Genomic DNA, 19,330 nt, shown 5'->3' with positions numbered 1-19,330 from the left:
CCACCAGCTGTTGGGACGTGGCGTCTCATCTTGAGGTAGTCTTTCTAGCACTGGGTCAGTGTTTCTACTCCAAGCTACCAGGATTTAGCAGACCGATAAAATATCGATTGTGTGCCACACCTCGGTGGCTTGTTGTAGTTAGATGCTCAATGGGTGTATGTTTGGGGCGTCCTGGAACGCTTGAATTGTCTGATCATATGGTGGATGGTGTTTTGCAGCTCGTCTTAATGATATATTCTCAGTTTGCTTAAGGTTGGTTTTGTCATCTTTTGAACGTTTCCCCTTCCCGTCCGGTTCCTTCCCTGTCCTTCTCTCTTCGTTTCACATCTTTGGTCAGCCATCCCAGTCCTTCCCGTGTCCCTCCCACTCCGTCCTGTGACCCATTCTTCCACAACCCGTTTACTGCCTGCTTCCTCCCATCCATTGCCCGTCCCGTTACCCGTCCCACTGCCCATGTACGTCCCTCAGGTGTTGTAGACTCATGATTGGTCCGGCCGCAGCATTGGTGCGCCCGGCTTGAGACGAGCCCCTGGTGCCGCGATCATCTTCACATTGCTACCAAATGGAGATGAGATGGTAAAAACGGGCCCCAGAATTGCCATAAAAGAAAATGTTATTTATCCTAAATATGAGCTGACTTGTGCTTCGTGGAGTGGGTTGGTTTTTTCTTCTAACTTTTGACGTTGGAGATATACAAGATGGTCCTTAAAGCTGCCGGTTTCTTACTGATTTCTTACGATTGTGTAGTAAACAAGGTGTCGTATGAGGGTGTATTGACACTATTCCTTCCCCCTGTCCTCACACTTATTTCCCCTATTCCCAGTGGTAAGAGTGCGGTGGTTTATTCAAATAATAAGGCACCAAATTTTTGTGTTCACGCTTTGCAACTCTTATGAGGCTTCCTGCACGGGCGGCATAGTCAAGTGAACGTAGGGACCAGTGTCAAATATGCAGTGGTGGTTACAGGGGCAGACCAGTCTAGGCAACCCACTTGACCTATCTAGGGTAGACCGCTGCAGATTGTACGCTTCTGAAACCTATGACGATGGATGACCGTATCCATCATTGAATCCATCCACTCGTTCATCAGCAGAAGCCTCCTTCACTCTTGCAGCATCCTTTTCACTCTGCCAACACCCTCATTCAGTCTCCTAACACGCTTCTTCACTCTTCCAGCATCCATTGCTCTTCAAGCGTCTTTCACTCTCCCATCACCCTCTTTCTCTTCTGTTCCTGATTCTCGTGACATCCTGCTCTCCCAGCGGCGTCTCCCAGCAGCTACTGCCAGCAGCATCTCAGAACCAACCATTCTTCTTCCTTCTATTCCAAGTCACCGATCACCCCCTGCTAACCCCGCCCACGGCCCGGTGGACCGGCCATCGCTCGCGCCTGGGAGCCTTGTGGGAGGCTGGCTGAAGAAGAACCTTGTGTAAATAACTCTTGCACCCAAGAGCACTGTGAGGAATGGGGAAGGGGGAAGGAGAGATGTCGCTTCCACGCCACAGGGTATGAGACGAAACACAGGTTACAGGACACAGACACAATCATAGAAGAAAAGCAACATGTAAAAGATCTGTGAATTGTGATATCTGACGACCTGACTTTTAGTGAACATAACTCAGTAAATATAGCGGCGGACGGGAAAATGATAGAATGGATTATGGGAATGTTCAAATCCAGAGACCCCACAACAATGCTAATACTTTTTAAATCACTGGTGCTGTCCCGTCTTGGGTATTGCTCGGTACTCACTTCCCCTTTCAGGGCAGCAGAGATCTCTGAAATAAAGGGAATACAGAGAACATATACGGTATACATATAAACGATAAAACATCTAAATTATTGGGACCGTCTCAAAGCTCCCAAAATGTACTCTTTGGAAAGGAAACGAGAAAGGTATCAAACAATATATATACATGCAAGATACTTGAAGGCCAGGTCCAAAATTTGCACAGTAAACTAACAACATACTGAAATGAAAGATACGGAAGGAAATGCAGAGTAGAACCAGTGAAGAGTAGAGTAGAGGTGCCATAGGCACAATCGGAGAGCATTGTCTGAACATCAGAGGTCCACAGCTGTTCAATACTCTCCCAACAAGCATTACAAATATTGCTGGAACAAAGGTGGATGTATTCAAGGGACACGTTGGACGCGGCTGCTCGCAGCCTGACGTATGAATCACAGCCTGGTTGATCAGGTATTCTTTGGAAGTGTTTGTCGAGTTCTCTCTTGAACACTGTGAGAGGCAGAGAGAGAGAGAGAGAGAGAGAGAGAGAGAGAGAGAGAGAGAGAGAGAGAGAGAGAGAGAGAGAGAGAGAGAGAGAGAGAGAGAGAGAGAGAGCGAGAGAGCTTTTGCGTACCCACAAAAGCTCTGAACGTTTTTCGATTGCTGTTAAGAAGCGTGATATTACATATAAGAAGTAAAGCAGGATTCTGCTGCCTGTTAGTGGAGGATCCAGCAGACTGAAGATAGTAATATGGCAAATATTTTCATCCTTGAAAAAATATTGAGGTTGTAAAATGGAATTGATCTACCATCCGTGGCGTCTCCAGGCACATGCACTCCCGAATGAACCACCATGAGCTCAAAAAAGTAGGTTAACTACAAGCTCTTGTGTCTTGAGATTCCAGGGACCCGGGTGTGATCCCATTGCCTCAATATTTTATCACAGCTACATTACATTCTTGTGATTTTATTGTGCAATAATAAGCCTGCTGAATCGGTTTTGCGGAATCGCCATACATGTGACGCAGACGGATTGACAGAACAACTTGGTCAACTGACACAATGTAACGCAATTTTTGGTTCCCGGATGGTGAGTGTGTTCGCTGATTACTCATGTTTCCAGAGTTAAAGTCGCTATTATTCCCGTCAAACTTTGCTGTGACCTTTGCGCAGGACAGCTTAAGGAAGATGTCTCGAAGATACCTGAAAGCTGCCGACTGCATGAATAATAGCTGTGACACAATGTTTCGTAAGTCGGCAGCCTTCAAGTTCATTCAAGACGTCTTAGACTGTCTTAGACAAAAATCTAAACAAAGTTTAAGGGAAATAATAACGATTTTCTCTACTTTGGAGGAGATAGGGAAAGGTTAGAGAGGGAGGGGAAAAGATGGAAGGAGAGAGAGAGAGAGAGAGAGAGAGAGAGAGAGAGAGAGAGAGAGAGAGAGAGAGAGAGAGAGAGAGAGAGAGAGGGGGGGGGGTAGGGTAGGGGGAAAGAGAGAGAGGCACAGCCGGAGGCCCAATCTAGTAGATAATATGAGAAAGAGCGAAATAGCTTTGGGCGTGATCTCTCTGAGCTACGAGCCTCTCACAAGGACCCTTCGCTGCGGCCCGAAGGCTCTCCTAGACAGTAATGAGTTATTTCTTGTGTAATCTGCGTCTGTGTACCCATCTCGCCTGAGGTCAACGTACGCAGTGGCGGCGGCCGTCCGCGGATAGTTAGTCATTCGTTCGTCGGTGGTTCTAACGATTGCCAGTCGAGTCTTACGTTCGTCGGGGTTCGAACATTCACCAGTCGTTCCTTACGTTCGTTGGTTCCGCAACTTTCAGTAAATGTTTCTAAGTCGATCGATCACACAATTTTTGTAATCCTACAAATCTTAAAAAAAATTAAACCATTTATTTTGTTTCCTCCTCAAAAAAGTGTTTATTCTCGATCATTTATATATTTAATCATTGCTATACTGGCTTTTAGAAGTAAACAATAATATTTTTTTCGACGGGTGTAAAACCCAGCGAACTAGTTGACTGCGGAAGTTGCCGCACTCCAGATGGTGGGGCCGGCCAATTAAAGTTCAGGAGATGCTAAAAGATACACACAACGCTGTTCTCCAGACTATTTGTTGACACGTATTAAACGGTGGATTTGTGTAGTGAAAGCTCATGTGTGTATTCTGCACAGAATACTGTATGATTCTGTACTGATTCTGTATTTAAAAAAATCATTCGTTTAGTACTGGAACCCGAGTCGTCTTGGTTTTGATGTCCTGCGTATTTGTTTACTTCTTAGTATTCACTGTTGTTTCTTTGGGTTAATGACCTTCAAGTCTCTATAAACTCGATTATTTTCTTATCCTCCCCAAGATCAATCTGCTCCTGATTCTTGCACATCAACGTAACTTAAAAGCCGATATTGGCTTCTACGGCAAATACCAGACACTACAAATGATTTTTTCCTGGTTCTTCCTTCTGCAGGAGTGGGCTGAACACCAACAACAGCAGCTTAAGGGTGACCCGTCGCCTGAACAACGTGACCAAGGACTCTGGCGACACGGTCAAGCTCAAGTGTGAGTTCACCGGAGACCCTCCTCCAACCCGCTTCAAGTGGTACAAGAACGAGGCTCCCGTCATCGAGGAGAAGGGACGTGTTAATGACAGGAAGTAAGTGTGACTAGTTTGAAGTGACAGGAAGTGAGTGTGAGTGGAAGTGAGTGTGATTCTTGTGGCAGCCAGTGTGTGTGTTGTGGTGCGTGTATGTTGTGGATCTCAGGGCATATTGGCACGATCTCAGGATCTCAGAACGTACTCGACTCTCACAAGTCGAGCCTGGCCTCGGGCCGGGCTTGGGGTTACCTTACCTTGAGTAGTAGGAAGTTCTTCTACTCCATATTTGGGAGTAGAAGAACTCCCAGAACCCCATCAACCAGGTATCATATTTGCACGAATATATAACACTGTCCCAAGTCCATACCTTACCTGCAAGGTAAGGCAAGGTATGGTTCCAGATTATATTGAAGTATTATATACAAACAATAAACTCGGTAGACTCTGTCAAAATCCAAACCCCTGACGACAGCAGCCATGACCCGACCCTCTTCTGGATGGTAACTATAGTTGAGCGAGTCCTCCTTCCCCCCCAGGTACCGGCTCAAGACTGACGGCCTGCAGGTGTACGGCACTAAACTGACCATCAAGGACCTGGAGATCCACGACAAGGGTTACTACAAGTGTGAGGCCACCAACGGAGAGGAGAGGGCCGAGTCTACAGGCATCCTTATCGTCAAACCCGGGCAATGGCGTAAGTCATTTTTAGCATTATTGTCTATATACTTTTTGATTTCGGAGTGTACTTGGCAAACCTAAAAGAGGGTGTGTGTGTGTGAGAGAGAGAGAGAGAGAGAGAGAGAGAGAGAGAGAGAGAGAGAGAGAGAGAGAGAGAGAGAGAGAGAGAGAGAGAGAGAGAGAGAGAGAGAGAGAGAGAGAGAGAGAGAGAGAGAGAGAGAGAGAGAGAGAGAGAGAGAGAGAGAGAGAGAGAGAGAGAGAGAGAGAGAGAGAGAGAGAGAGAGAGAGAGAGAGAGAGAGAGAGAGAGAGAGAGAGAGAGAGAGAGAGAGAGAGAGAGAGAGAGAGAGAGAGAGAGAGAGAGAGAGAGAGAGAGAGAGAGAGAGAGAGAGAGAGAGAGAGAGAGAGAGAGAGAGAGAGAGACAGAGACAGAGACCAGGCAAGAGTATGACATAAACAACATGGCAGAAACCTGTGTAAGGAATCTTTCAGAACCTTGTATACCACATATGTAAGACCAATCCTAGAGTATGCGGCCCCAGCATGGAGCCCGTACCTAGTCAAGCACAAGACGAAGCTGGAAATGTTTCAGAGGTATGCCTGACAGCTGAATGAACCTTAAGTTCACTCTTAAGTTCCCTCTGATTGGAACCTTATTGCAATCTTTGCAAGGGATCTTGTAGGCACAGCTCAGCATTATTTTTGTAATAAGCAATGACTAATTAATCAATGTTCATTAGGATAAAACATGGTGCAGATGGTGACAAATATAATATGGAAGTGAATATAGAAGTAACCCCTCCAGTGAGTCTGGATTGTGTCGTTTTCTCTAGTTTCCGTGTTGTTATGAACCCGTTTTCTGTCTTCCAGGCCGCGTGGACGAAGCGCCCGAGAGCAAAGCCAGCATCCCCAGCATGGAGGATCTGGGCGTACATTTTCCAAATCTGCCTGCTGGCAAGTAAGTAGTAATTGTTTCAAAATATATGTATTTTCTTTCACAAGAGTGACCATTCACCTGAATTATAGTCTTAAAGCATCCTATGTAAGTACTTTATATATTTTTTTGTTATCGGAAAACCTCTGAAGTTACTGCATCACCTCTTCATAAGCAAGGTCTTAAGTATTTTAAAAAGGCATTTTGATGTAACTTGTAAATAGAATTTACTTGTAAATGTAAATTGATCATCCCAGCTGAGAGTATAGGGAGTGAAGTGAAGGATCTAGTGTACAACCCAGCGAGGTGTTGACAGCGGTACGTCAGTACAGCACGCCTGTACGATCAATACAACCCGCGATATTCGGCTTGCACGTAATTATAGTTTCTATTGCAATAAATTACCTTGGAACGGCAATGTTGCTCGATCGAAGTGAGGGGTTTTTCTCGCCAATGTTATGGAAAGCAAATACAATATGGGAATTAAAGCGACTGAAGGGAAATTATCCATCGATTTGATTCTAATATTTTGTTATAAAAGGAAGATTAGCGTTAAATATCTAACAGCAAAGGATAGTTTGAGCCTCCACAGACAAGCAATAACAATAGGAACGGAGCCTTGTGAATAAGAGAGATTCCAGTTAGTCCTCCAGTCAAAGGATATATATGTATTATATATACATACATACACTAAGGGGTATATACATTTCTGAGTATAAGCTAATACATAATGAAGATAGGTTGTTTGGCCACACTGGAACTATGGCCGTCGTGAGGAGTTTAAGGAGAGAGAGAAAGAGTGATAGGATAGCAATACAGATAGATTAAGGGTAAAGGGAGAGAGAGAGAGAGAGAGAGAGAGAGAGAGAGAGAGAGAGAGAGAGAGAGAGAGAGAGAGAGAGAGAGAGAGAGAGAGAGAGAGAGAGAGAGAGAGAGAGGGGGTGATTTGCTGTAATTATTTACGATAATTTGACCACGAGGATTTCGATAGTGACTTTAATGTCCATTAATGGGCCAACCGTTGCTTGGATATGGGAACCGTGTTTCAATACATGTACAGCTTTGCGGGTATCACACAAACACACACACACACACACACACACACACACACACACACACACACACACACACACACACACACACACACACACACACACACACACACACACACACCGTGTGTGTCTCCGTGACTGAGGGGCGCCGTGGCTGAGTGGACAGCACGCTAGATACGTAGTCCTGTGGACTGGGGTTCGATTTCCGGCACCGGCGGGAAACTATGAACAGAGTTTCTTTCACCTTAATGCCCTGTCACATAGCAGTAAACAGGTACCTGAGAGTTAGACAGCTGTTACGGGCTGCTTCCCGGGTGTGTGTGTGTGAAAAAAAATAGTAGTAGTTGATTGACAGTTGAGAGGCGGTCTGAAAGAGCAGAGCTCAACCCCCGCAATAACAACTAGGTGAACTAGGTGCACAGACACACACATTGCCAGCCGGTATAGCGACTGTACTCCTTATTCCCCAAGAGGTTCATTAATAATAATAATAATACACATGTGTGAGTGTGTGTATATATGTATGTTTGCAGGGAAGGGTGCTTGTGAGTACGTACGCGCAGGGGATTGGTGTTTGTGTTTGAGTTGCATGACTCAGGACAATCCATAAGGTCTTCCGACCACCTACGTGTCTGCTACCGTCTCCTGGGTGAGCTTGCCCCGTCTTTACGAGTGAGACGGTCCCCGAGCTCTGTCACCTATTGTGTGCCCGTCCTGCGAGGAGAGGGCGTCGAACCCTGGGTCTACCTTACACGTCAGCTTAGCACCCATGGCCAGGGTAACGGCAGAGTGTGTGTGTACACATATAGAGATGTAGTTTAGTTCAATAAATATTGAATGTTTATCATTCTGACCCATGTGAGGCAGCTCCTGTTGACCCATGTGAGGCAGCTTCTATTAACCCGTGCGAGGCAGCTCCTGTTGACCCATGCGAGGCAGCTCCTATTGACCCGTGCGAGGCAGCTCCTATTGACCCGTGCGAGGCAGCTCCTGTTGACCCATGCGAGGCAGCTCCTATTGACCCATGCGAGACAGTTCGCATTTTATACACACACACTCAAACTGAGTAATGTTGTGCTTAACACTTTCGCGCTATCTGGACGCGCCGGCGCGTCCGGTTTCGTCTAACGTAAACGCATAGTGGACATAAAGTTATGTCTTCTTTTAAAATATTTGTATAAACTGAGTAATGTTGTGCTTAATACTCAATCCGCTCTCATCATTTGACAAGGGTCTAATTTGCGGTGCTTTTGTATAACTATAAGCGTCCGAACCTAGACAAACCACACGAGATGTCGAGGTCGATGTGTATTCAAGAATTCGTACAAAATGAGTCAATTCTGTTATACTAAATCGCCTCAGCTTAAATGCTGCTGTTCATAGCGTCCAAATTCAGGTGCATTAAGCCTACCATTATCGTGTCCAGCATGGATCATTATCGAGTTCAACTGGGGACCGTTAATGAGTCCAGCTGTGACCATTGTCTAACCCAGCTGGGATCGTTGTCCAACCGATATCGATGTTTCACCACTCTCTTCTCTCGTATCTGCCCCTTGTGTTCAGACTCTATAAGTATGGCAGAGAATAAGTCCCTATACCACGGCAGGAACAGAACACCCTACACACCTGGGTGTGGAGTGCAGTGTGCTCTGGTCTGCGTGCTCTGGGTGCTCTGTCGGGCATCGTGAAGTCCCGCGTTCCGGGAGGGAGTGTGTGTGTCTGGAGCGCCGTCAACCAAAACCCCCCAGCTGAGGTCATAACGCCTCCCTCAACAGGATTTAAGAGGATAATTACGCTCAGGATGGGACTAGTGTGTGGGGTCTGCGTAGGGGAGATCTGCGTAGGTAAGGTCTGCGTAGGTCTGTTGCATCTGTTGGCTAGGAACACAACAGGGCTCGTCTCACCAGTCACCGAGGAATGTCTGTCTTCCAGTGTCTCAATTAATTCTTAAGATAAAACAACAATATAGAGAAAAAACAAGAGGATATGTACGACTGCTATCGTGATCCTGACAAAAAAATAAAAACGGAACACAGTTAACGAGACTGAACTGGTGGTTGAGATGACGTCTGAAAGGCTGACTGTGGAAGCCTGAAGCGGGTGGAAGCTGGGAACTAAGAAGACATTCCTATAACCATAGACGTTTCCCTCGTCTTTTGTGTCAGGGGAATGTTAGGAGACAAATAGTGAGTCAGATATTTATGCAAATTAGTTAATTCGGGGATACGAAATTAAAGATAGAAAACGCTATAATGATAATGAAATCAAAGGCCATAATAGTGGAAAGAAAGGAAAGGCTCAAACGTGAAAGAAAGTATGTGGATAATAAAATAAAAAAGCGATGCAGCAAAGTGAGAGAAGGAGAGTAAGGTTGTTGGAACCTTGTTCCATAGGTGGCCAGCCTCTCCCTTTCCTTTCCTGGCCCTATCCCTCTCTTCCCATCGTGGCCCTATCCCTCTCTTCCCATCGTGGCCCTATCCCTCTCTTCCCATCGTGGCCCTATCCATCTCTTCCCACCACCGCCCTGTCCATTTCTTTCCATCATGCCCCTGTCCATCTTTAGCCATCATGGCCCCTGTCTATATCTCCCCTCGGTGTTCCTTGTGTCTCCCCTTCTGGTGTCTTGTTCTATTCCTCCCTCGAGGACGACTCAGACCGCCCCTGTGTGCTCCAGACACTCCCAGGACACCACTAAAGAGACGCATCAAGTCATACCGAACCCGCATATTTTCCTCTCAAATGTGAACCTCTTTACAGAGGCCGTGGCTGCCCGCATAAGGAAAGGAACTCCCTCGGTGGATTCTTATTTGGGCTTGTGCTCGTCCACCCACCCTTCCTTCCTTCCTTCCTTCCTTCCTTCCTTCCTTCCTTCCTTCCTTCCTTCCTTCCTTCCTTCCTTCCTTCCTTCCTTCCTTCCTTCCTTCCTTCCTTCCTTCCTTCCTTCCTTCCTTCCTTCCTTCCTTCCTTCCTTCCTTCCTTCCTTCCTGTCCGACAAGATGAGAGGGAGCCTGTGATTTGTGTCAGTTTATTACACAATTTTCCTGGGTTATTACTTTCCATTGTTGGGACCTTCCCTCTGATCTCCCTGTTTTATATGAAGAGGAAAGCGTGTCGCCTCGCTAATCCGGAGGGGCAGAGGGCTGTTTGATAAGCCTAAAGTGCCTCACGCTTTCAAACCGGTGTTTGTTTTTGATAAGATTTCTATGGACGATGAATATTGAGTTGTACCTTATGATACGCGTTTGCAAATCCGCGCTAGAGATTTGAAGTAAGTTTCCTCCCCCATATGGAAAGCGTAGCTGATATGACTACCACCCAGAGCTTCTGTAAGAGAAATATTCTACCTCTCTTATCATCAGCTAAGACACGAAGGCTATGGCAATCGCAGAGATAAGGGAAGCAAGAAATTAACAAGGGAAGGGGCGAGTGCGCCTGAGGGAAGAGTTACATGGGGGCGGCGCCACGCCCAGCACCATCGCGGGGTCATTCATTTCCATGTCTCTCGATTTACTTTCTTTTTTCCCCCAATTTGTTCTTATGGTTTATCTTTCCTGTTGGGTATTTTGCCTACGAATCCCATGTTGGATGACAGCTAGTGGGCTCGGGCGCTCGTGACGCGAATAATGGAAACTGCGTGGGCAAGGCGGGACATGTACCCACTTGACGCGCGAGAATATTCAGGAGGCGCCCACGTATGGCGAGGGGATGGTCGATGCCACTGCAACCCTCAGGCTTCCCGTATGGTTTTTATCGCTGTCGTTGCTTCAGTCGTCGTTATAAGGGGTGTCGCGATCTCATGTTCAGGGGTAAAGCTCGCTGCCAGCTGAGTTTGACTCTGGGCAGGAGTTCTGTTGGGTTAGTGTGTGTGTGTTTTCACCTAGTTGTGTTTGCGGGGGTTGAGCTTTGCTCTTTCGGCCCGCCTCTCAACTGTCAATCAACTGTTTACTAACTACTTCATCCCCCCACACCACACAACCCCCCCCCCGCCCCCAGGAAGCAGCCCGTGACAGCTGACTAACTCCCAGGTACCTATTTACTGCTAGGTAACAGGGGCATTCAGCGTGAAAGAAACTTTGCCCATTTGTTTCTGCCTGGTGCGGGAATCGAACCCACGCCACAGAATTACGAGTCTTGCTCGCTATCCACCATTCAACCAGGCACACCTACCAGGTGTGTGTGTGTGTGTGTGTGTGTGTGTGTGTGTGTGTGTGTGTGTGTGTGTGTGTGTGTGTGTGTGTGTGTGTGTAGGGGAAAGGGCTGTTTTGTGTGTTTAGGGGAACTTTTTTTTTTGTGTGTGTAAGGGAACTGTTTTATATGGGGGGGCTGTTGTGTAGGTGTGTTAGGGGGATATTTTGTGTGTGGGGGGGGGAGGCTGTTTTAGATGTTTACATATGTGTGTGTGTGTGTGTGTCTTTGTGTTGAGTGGGGTTGTATTGTGTTGCGTGTGCGTTCGTGCGTGCGCTCGTGCTCTCTGGCTATGCAATGGTCTTCTCCCCTTTATGGACCACCGCATCCCGACTCGCCTTTGTTTTCGCCTGCCTATCAGCTGATATAACACACTTCACAAGCACAGATGGAGGGATTATATTTTGTAATCGATTAATTATGAACAGGACGAGTTGAACATAAGCTTCCTCGTGCGTGCGCAGGCGAGCGTTAGTACTCACCTAGATGTGCTAACCTAGATGTGTTTACATTTTTGTTGGTTAGCTTCTTGGGCCCCTCCTTTCGAACTATATTTGCTAATTATTCTTGTGATATTTATATTTAAATCCATGTGATATTGAGCTAACATCAGTAACTTTTGAACCCATTCCTTTTCACATTCACTGCAGAATGAATGTAAACGTAGACCACTATGCTACAGTGGGAATGTTGTGGCTGTGTGTTCGTGTTAATTCTCAAGCCTAGTTCAGTAGGTAGTGTTCGAGGAAGCACTGTAGAAACGACTGAGAGACGACTGAGACAGGTGACGACTGAGAGACGACTGAGACACGTGGGCTTCACAGCTCTAGGGAGGGAGGGGGTTACATAGCCTGATTATTGTCTCTCCATCACTTGGGCTGGATGGTAGAGCGACGGTCTCGCCTCATGCAGGTCAGCATTCAATCCCAGATCGTCCAAGTGTCTGGCCACCATTCCTTACCCCCGTCTCATCCCAAATCCTTATCCTGACCCCTTCCAAATGCTATATAGTCGTGTTGGCTAGGCACTTTCCCCCTGACAATTCCCTCTTTCTGCAGGATGCATCAGACCAACGTAGTTGTAATGGATATGCAGACCCGCGGGCCGCTCCAAGCAACACCCTCTTAGATCACGTTTTCACAAAACAGTTCTGGCCTGAATTACCTTGGGGGAGGTGTGGAAATATTTGTCTGCGTCACATTTTCTCGATAAATTAAAGGGGGGTCGAAGTAGGGAAAACTATTTCCAAGTTCGTTATCATATTTTCTTCAATTTTTCCGCGAGGGGTGAGTTGATTTGGCCCTCTGCCCGTCGTATATGTTAATATCCTGCCATAGCAACATGTACAACACAACTAATAGCAATAAAATCCATTATGTTGATCATGTGTAACTTGTATTCAGACACAGCTGGGACTCATTTTTTTAAGTGAGCAGATTATCAGTTACAGACGTAAAACGGGAAAGTCTTATTAGGACCACATTTATTTTTGTTATAGAGGAGCATTTTCTTTAAGTAGTGCTCGAAGCGATGTAATTCCCAGATTCTGCGGGCTCTCCGCCGAGCTGTCGTCTCCATTTCACATCACCAAGGGCACTTGTCGTCATCACGAATTCTTGCCATTATAGACACACTCCCTCGACCGCCACCCTGCTGCCAGGGCGCTGAGGCTATTAACTGTGACAGCATTGGTCCAGTCTACAGGTTTACTGACCTGCTCTTCTGACCTCCTTTCCTCTCCTTCCTGGTCGCAGTACTCTTACCTTGCCACACCTCTCCGCTGTACAAGTAACTTGAGTATTCAACATGATTTTGTTTTGCGCCGACGACTGCTCGTCATTTCCTACACATGTTTATGAGAGGATATATATGTGTATTCCTAATATTTGTGTACACATGTTATAGCATCAGATAGTTTCCATGCAGTCAATGGGGGGAGGCTCCACATGTCACTCTACATATATCACCGCGTGACCCGAAGCAGGGTGCAGTAACAGCTTGGAAAATGTTGGACAGAATGTAAGCTGTACTTTCTCGAGAGGTTTCACAATCCGGACGTCTGCAAGGTGGATCTGCCATGAGAGTGTGGCATTGTTACTTAGGTGTTGGCTGTCGATGCCTTGCATTGTGTGCGCGCGCGCGCGTGTGTGTGTGTGTGTGTGTGTGTGTGTGTGTGTGTGTGTGTGTGTGTGTGTGTGTGTGTGTGTGTGTGTGTGTGTGGTGTGTGTGTGTGTGTGTGTATGTGTGTGTGTGTCGCTCTCTCCGTGTTGATGGCGTTGCAAGTGGTCGCCTACACGCCGCGTCTGCTCTTAATAACCCAACACATATAAAGAGAAAGAAAATTGACGATGTTTTTGTTCTGTTCTGGACCCTTCATGTTGTGTCAAGGAAGAGTGAGAGTCAAAGCAAGACAAGAGGGAAGACTACCTTTCTTCCTTTTCGTGTCTTGCTTGGGTTAATAATTTTCAGTCTCATTGTTTTTTTTAATCTCTTCTTAATGCTATTGTTTGCTCTAACAATGGACTTCCTGTTAACCTGTCTCTAGTTGTTTTCCTAGCGGAGGGGTAATTGCCGTGGGTAACTGGCGAGTGATGTGATAGGGGTCAATATTGTGACTATCCTGCAGGTTGCAGGATATATTTCAAGCTGCAGGTTGACCAGTATTGTCCACCTGGGAAAATCTGCGATGTCGCGCACTGCTGCATTTTGGATATACTCACTTGTTCCTGAGGTTTGTGTACAAGCTGGTGAGGTCTCTCTCTCTCTCTCTCTCTCTCTCTCCCTCTCTCTCTCTCTCTCTCTCTCTCCCTCTCTCTCTCTCTCTCTCTCTCTCTCTCTCTCTCTCTCTCTCTCTCTCTCTCTCTCTCTCTCTCTCTCTCTCTCTCTCTCACTCTCTCTCTCTCTCTCTCTCTCTCTCTCTCTCTCTCACTAATTCAAACAATTATATAACACTGATATGAGATGAGTCCTAGAATATGCAGCCGCTGTTCCTCTCTCTCTCTCTCTCTCTCCCTCTCTCTCTCTCTCTCTCTCTCTCTCTCTCTCTCTCTCTCTCTCTCTCTCTCTCTCTCTCTCTCTCTCTCTCTCTCTCTCTCTCTCTCTCTCTCTCACTCTCTCTCTCTCTCTCTCTCTCTCTCTCTCTCACTAATTCAAACAATTATATAACACTGATATGAGATGAGTCCTAGAATATGCAGCCGCTGTTCGGAACCCACACCCTATAATGCCAAGGTCAAGGAGGTCAAGAAGTTTGGTAAGAGTTGGCTCCAAAGCTATAAGAGAGAGAACTAAGGGAACTAAGCTATGAGAGAAGGATAAAAAATTTGAACCTAACACAATTGAACTAAAATAGTACAACCAGTGGAGACATGATCACAACGTGCAAGGTTTAAAGATAGATACAAAGCACGCAGGAACAGCCTGCTTGACAAAAATCCAGGGACCTCATCACAATGGTTGTACTATACAAATCACTTGTTCTGTCCCGTCTTGAGTATTGTTCAGTACTCACTTCCCCCTTCAGAGCAGGAGAGATTGCTGAAATGGAGGGAATACTGAGAACATATACGGCATACATAGACGTGATAGAGCACCTAGGCAATTAGGATCGTCTCAAAGCTCTCCAAATGTACTCACTAGAAAGGAGACGAAAGAGATATCAAATAATATACACATGGAAAATACTGGAAGGCCAGGTCTCAAATCTACACAGTAAAATACCAACATACGGGAGTGAACGATATGGAAGAAAATGCAGAATAGATCCAGTGAAGAGCAGAGGTGCCATAGGCATAATCAGAGAACACTGTATAAACATCAGAGGTCCGCGGTTGTTCAACATACTCCCAGCGAGCATAAAAAATATTGCCGGAACAACCGTGGACATCTTCAAGAGAAAACTAAATAGTTTTCTCGGAGGAGTGCCGGACCAACCGGACTGTGGTGGGTATGTGGGCCTGCGAGCCGTTCCAAGCAACAAGCAACAGCCTGGTGGACCAAACTCTCACAAGTCAAGCCTGGCCTCGGGCCGGGCTTGGGGAGTAGAAGAACTCCCAGAACCCAGTCAAGCAGGTATCAAGCAGGTATCAAGCAGGTAAAAGGGCGCAAGTTGAAACTAGAATCACAGTCACAAAAAAAGCCAAATGGATGCAAAAAAAAATCTTTTAACATGCGAGTCGTAACCTAGTGGAAACATACTGGCGGAAGAGGAGGTGGAACCCATACTCTATCCTCAATTTTACAATCAAATGTGACACAATAGAGAAAAGATGGAGAATGGTTTTAACTAGGCTTTACTGGTAGGTAGGAGGCAGGTCCCAGGAACCAATAAGTCAAGTGATGCGGTTATGGGTACATTATACTCCTCTGCACCACAACAATTGAGTCATCGGTGAACCAATAGCTTAATCTGAGTGCTGGTCGCTACGCCCACCCGCTGTGCGCCCTCACGCCCACCACCCCCTACATCTAGTTTGTGTTTTACTTCCTTTATCTAAAATGAAAACTGCCTCGCGTCTCCTCCCCGCGTTGACGGAGCCCCTCCATTAGGCTACGCATCCCCCAGCACACATATAATTGGGACAAATTCAAAGATAATGAAAGGCTCGGCCAAGTGTGGTGAGGGCGGCCGAAAGACGAGGCCTCTTAGTCAGCGTGGTATTGTTGGGGGTCCCCTTGGGATCATCTCCCCTCCCTCTCCCACTCCCGCTTTCCCTTTCTGCGTCTGCGTTAACTGAATGAAGCACTTACTACTACTATCGGTCGGGGAAAACGCCCAGTACGCCTCTATTTACGCGTAGTGGGAGTTGCTACAAGAAAAAGTAGATTGAACGCCGGGCGAGGGAGAGGAGGGGGTGTTGATAGTTTGAGAGGTAGCCTGTGTTTGTGCAGTTGTCTGTTCGACTCTCTTTATGCCGCATAAACAAATGGTTGGGCTGGCTTCCCTGCCCTACCCTATGTCTCTCTCTCTCTCTATCCTCCCCTCTCTATCCCCCTCCCTCCGTCCAACAGCTAGAGGGGAGAGTCGCTCAGCTTGACGTTTACATTTTCCCCGTTGGATTAGCGCGTTTTCATAATTTTTCATGCTGCTGGATGGGAACTGATTTGCACGGTGGCATTACTCTGCCCGCTTTAAAAATACGTTTTTCAGACTATATTCCAATATATATTTTCTGTCTAGTGGTCAGTAAGGTGATACTACCGTTTAACAAAGTGAACGCTTTGGTACGTACTTCACTCATGAATATCATAATAGAAATTGAACGCAAATTATGGATAAAGCAAGAGCTGGAAGAGCCGGAACAGAAACGGAAGGAAAGAACAGCGAACTCTGGCATCGATGTCGTTCAGTCAGTCCATTTGTGGTGAGGAAGAAGACGAGTGTTTGTGGTGGCGATGCTGGTCGTCAGACAAGGAGTGAGGAGGCCCGCTGGCTCCGGTGGCAACCCCGCCCCGCGTATCTCGGCCGGAACACTAAGCTCTGGAAACAAACACTAAGCGTATTGACGTGTGCGTACCTGAGGCAGTAAGAGAGCGAGCGGGAGGGAGGCAGGCAGGCGGTGTGTGAGCCAGACGGGCGGAAACAAGACGCCCAGATAGTCGCAATTTGGCAACATGTGAATCATATCTTGTGTTCTAAGCAACTAGATCGTGATTTGTTTTGTTGGTGTATTCGTGCAAGAATTAGCCAAAACATATTTGAAAGAAACAGTTTTCGTGACAAAAATAATAGCCGAGTAGGTAAAGGAATTATTCTGTTAAACAGCATGGATTCGGGACCATGGAAAACTGTTTTTCCCCCAACAGTGTCATGCAGTGTGTGACCTTCATGCAGGGGAGGTGCCTGCAAGCACAACACTTGTTGCATCCTCCACCCGCTGCTAACCCGGCCTCCTGCCCGTCTCTCTGTGTGCCTGGCGCTTCTCAATGACTTTTGCCATAGTAACCGCGTTCACTTCCCCCTCGCTTTGTTGTGAAGGCACTGCTCGGCAGCTGTGGCACAGCTGGCCAGTGAAGAACGCATCGTTCCTCGACACCAGTGTTGCAAAGTGCTCCCACGTTAATTAGCGAGTTTGCACGCAGTTGTCGTGTGTCATTACAGGAGGCTTGTGACGAGTTTGACAATCGAACCTAAAAGGCCGAGGATCACCAATTAGGACAGCGTGAGCTTCACGGTCTAGCGTTTCGAACATACAGTCACTAATTGAATAGCTGTGGATGCAGTGTGGCAGCGAGCAGAGTGGTAGTGAGGGGGGACTGGTGCGCTAAGGGGGAAGAGGAAAGGGGCTGCACCGAACCCAGTTTGCCTTCTGCCAATTTATATATTAATGGCTGCTTCTTAACTCTCCTGGCCGTGGACACGCCTCTCAACCTTCCCCGTCGTGGACACAACTGCTTCCTATGGTGCTAAATAGGTGGTCTAAGCATGGATCTGAAGCGAACAGTGACGTGCCTGGTGCTCATTCTGGCTATACTGGAGGCGGTAGTCGCCGAAAATGGTGAGAGAAGGAGAGGCGGGAAGAAGAGGAAAAAGAAAATCAAGAACAAGTGGAAAAGTAAGGCCAAGCTGAACCTGCTAGAGGAGATAGCTTCCATGAGTACTACTACTGCTCCATCTTTAGAGGTAGATGAATCAATACCCGCGAGTGAGGAAAACAGCATATCAGAGCACGATGCAGCAAGCTACTCAGAGTAAGTGTGGGAGTTTGTTTTTGTGGAGAGGAGACGTGTTTTGGTGTATTTTCTGGGGCTTCTGTACCTTGCAAACTCTCCCTCCCCCTCTGCCTCTTCTTGCACAGTGTAAAGGAAGAAATGTATATGTTTATCACTCGGAATGTTCGGTAATATGCTCATTGTTTGTGATGTGTGTCTATATATGTATATGAACACGTTGTACTGGACGGGGGTGAGAATACCTCATCCCTTTGAGTGTATTTATACCTGAATAAACTTGTTTCAGTTTCCTTATTCCACACACACAACCCTTCTCTCACAAGCACACACACACGTTCACCCCAACAACCTCTGTGGCTTGATGTCACACAATGGAATGAATTATCTATTGTGTCTTCGCTATTCCTGTCACGTGTGTCCTTACCATCCCTGTCTCTCGCATCGTCACTATCCTTATCTCTCGCGTTCTCCCTATCCTTTGCAGGACACAATTACCCTCAAATGTGGGTAACTCTTTCTCCCTTCTCATCCTTCATCGACTATATATTGTCACCTGTGTCAATATACGGTATATTAACTCTCCATCTGCCTCTGAAGCTGTTGAAAAGTGCTTCAGCGAAACCTGTCCTTTAGCGACATGCGTCAAGCTATAATAAAACTTTAAAATTAAGTTTGGATGGTTAACTTACACACACACACACACACAGCTTGCTATGAGCTGTCCTGTTGATTGACGGTTGAGAGGCGGGACCAAAGAGCCAGAGCTCAACCCCCGCAAGTACAATTAGGTGAATACACACACACACACACACACACACACACACACACACACACACACACACACACACACACACACAATCAATCAATCATGGGGGCTCGCAAACTTGACGGGCTGTCCCGTCTCCTATCCGTGGGTCCTTGCTTAAGTTAGGTTCGGGCAATTTAGTTCATAATTTTTATGACGTTGGAACAACTCGAGAGGACGGCCTGGATGAGCTCAGGAACGTAACCCCGATGTACGTTATTGCTCAGCAAGTTACAGCTGTGTTACATTGTAAGCATGTACTTCAAAACTCGAGTCACAGTTATCAAATTAACATAGAAAACACGAATGGGAGACAAGCTCTATCCACCTTGCTATGAGCTGTCGTAATAAGGAAAGATTCCAGGAACAACTGGTGTTTCATTCTCGACTTACAATCGACATCCTGGGTTCGAGTCACATGTAGGACATAAGTGGTTGGGCACGTTTCCTTTTGCGGGGTTCGATAAAAGAAAGTATGTGAGGTGAAAGATGAGATGAGATTTATTTTTCCATTTACACCTTACCTCTTCTCACTTGATTGATTGATTGATTGGTTGATTGGTGAAGATTAAGCCACCCAAGATGTGGAAGGCGCATGAATAACCCGTAAGTGGGTCTTCTTATCTACTCTGACACTCCTTATATTGGTTTCCTTTCCTGTAGTCAGAAGCTACTT

At 46.5% G+C, this 19,330-nt stretch overlaps 1 protein-coding gene across 3 annotated transcripts in view; it reads left to right on the top strand.

The window, feature by feature from the left end:
- The window catches only part of LOC123761304 (inactive tyrosine-protein kinase transmembrane receptor ROR1), a 521,433-nt gene that overhangs the window by 481,140 nt on the left and 20,963 nt on the right, over positions 1-19,330 (top strand). For 2 of the 3 annotated variants that reach the window (XM_045747238.2, XM_045747239.2), the window contains exons 4-6: positions 4,202-4,387; positions 4,867-5,024; positions 5,877-5,964. In XM_045747238.2, the coding sequence (XP_045603194.1) occupies positions 4,202-4,387; positions 4,867-5,024; positions 5,877-5,964 (432 nt within the window). Of the gene's footprint in view, positions 1-4,201; positions 4,388-4,866; positions 5,025-5,876; positions 5,965-17,471; positions 17,868-19,330 lie in introns of those variants that run through there. The other variant, XM_045747240.2, reaches the window with a different exon arrangement.

This window comes from Procambarus clarkii, chromosome 7 (genome assembly GCF_040958095.1).
Source record: "Procambarus clarkii isolate CNS0578487 chromosome 7, FALCON_Pclarkii_2.0, whole genome shotgun sequence".
Taxonomy (NCBI): domain Eukaryota; kingdom Metazoa; phylum Arthropoda; class Malacostraca; order Decapoda; family Cambaridae; genus Procambarus; species Procambarus clarkii.
The sequence above is the reverse complement of the archived record's forward strand: the minus strand, read 5'-3'. Positions and strand labels throughout refer to the sequence as shown.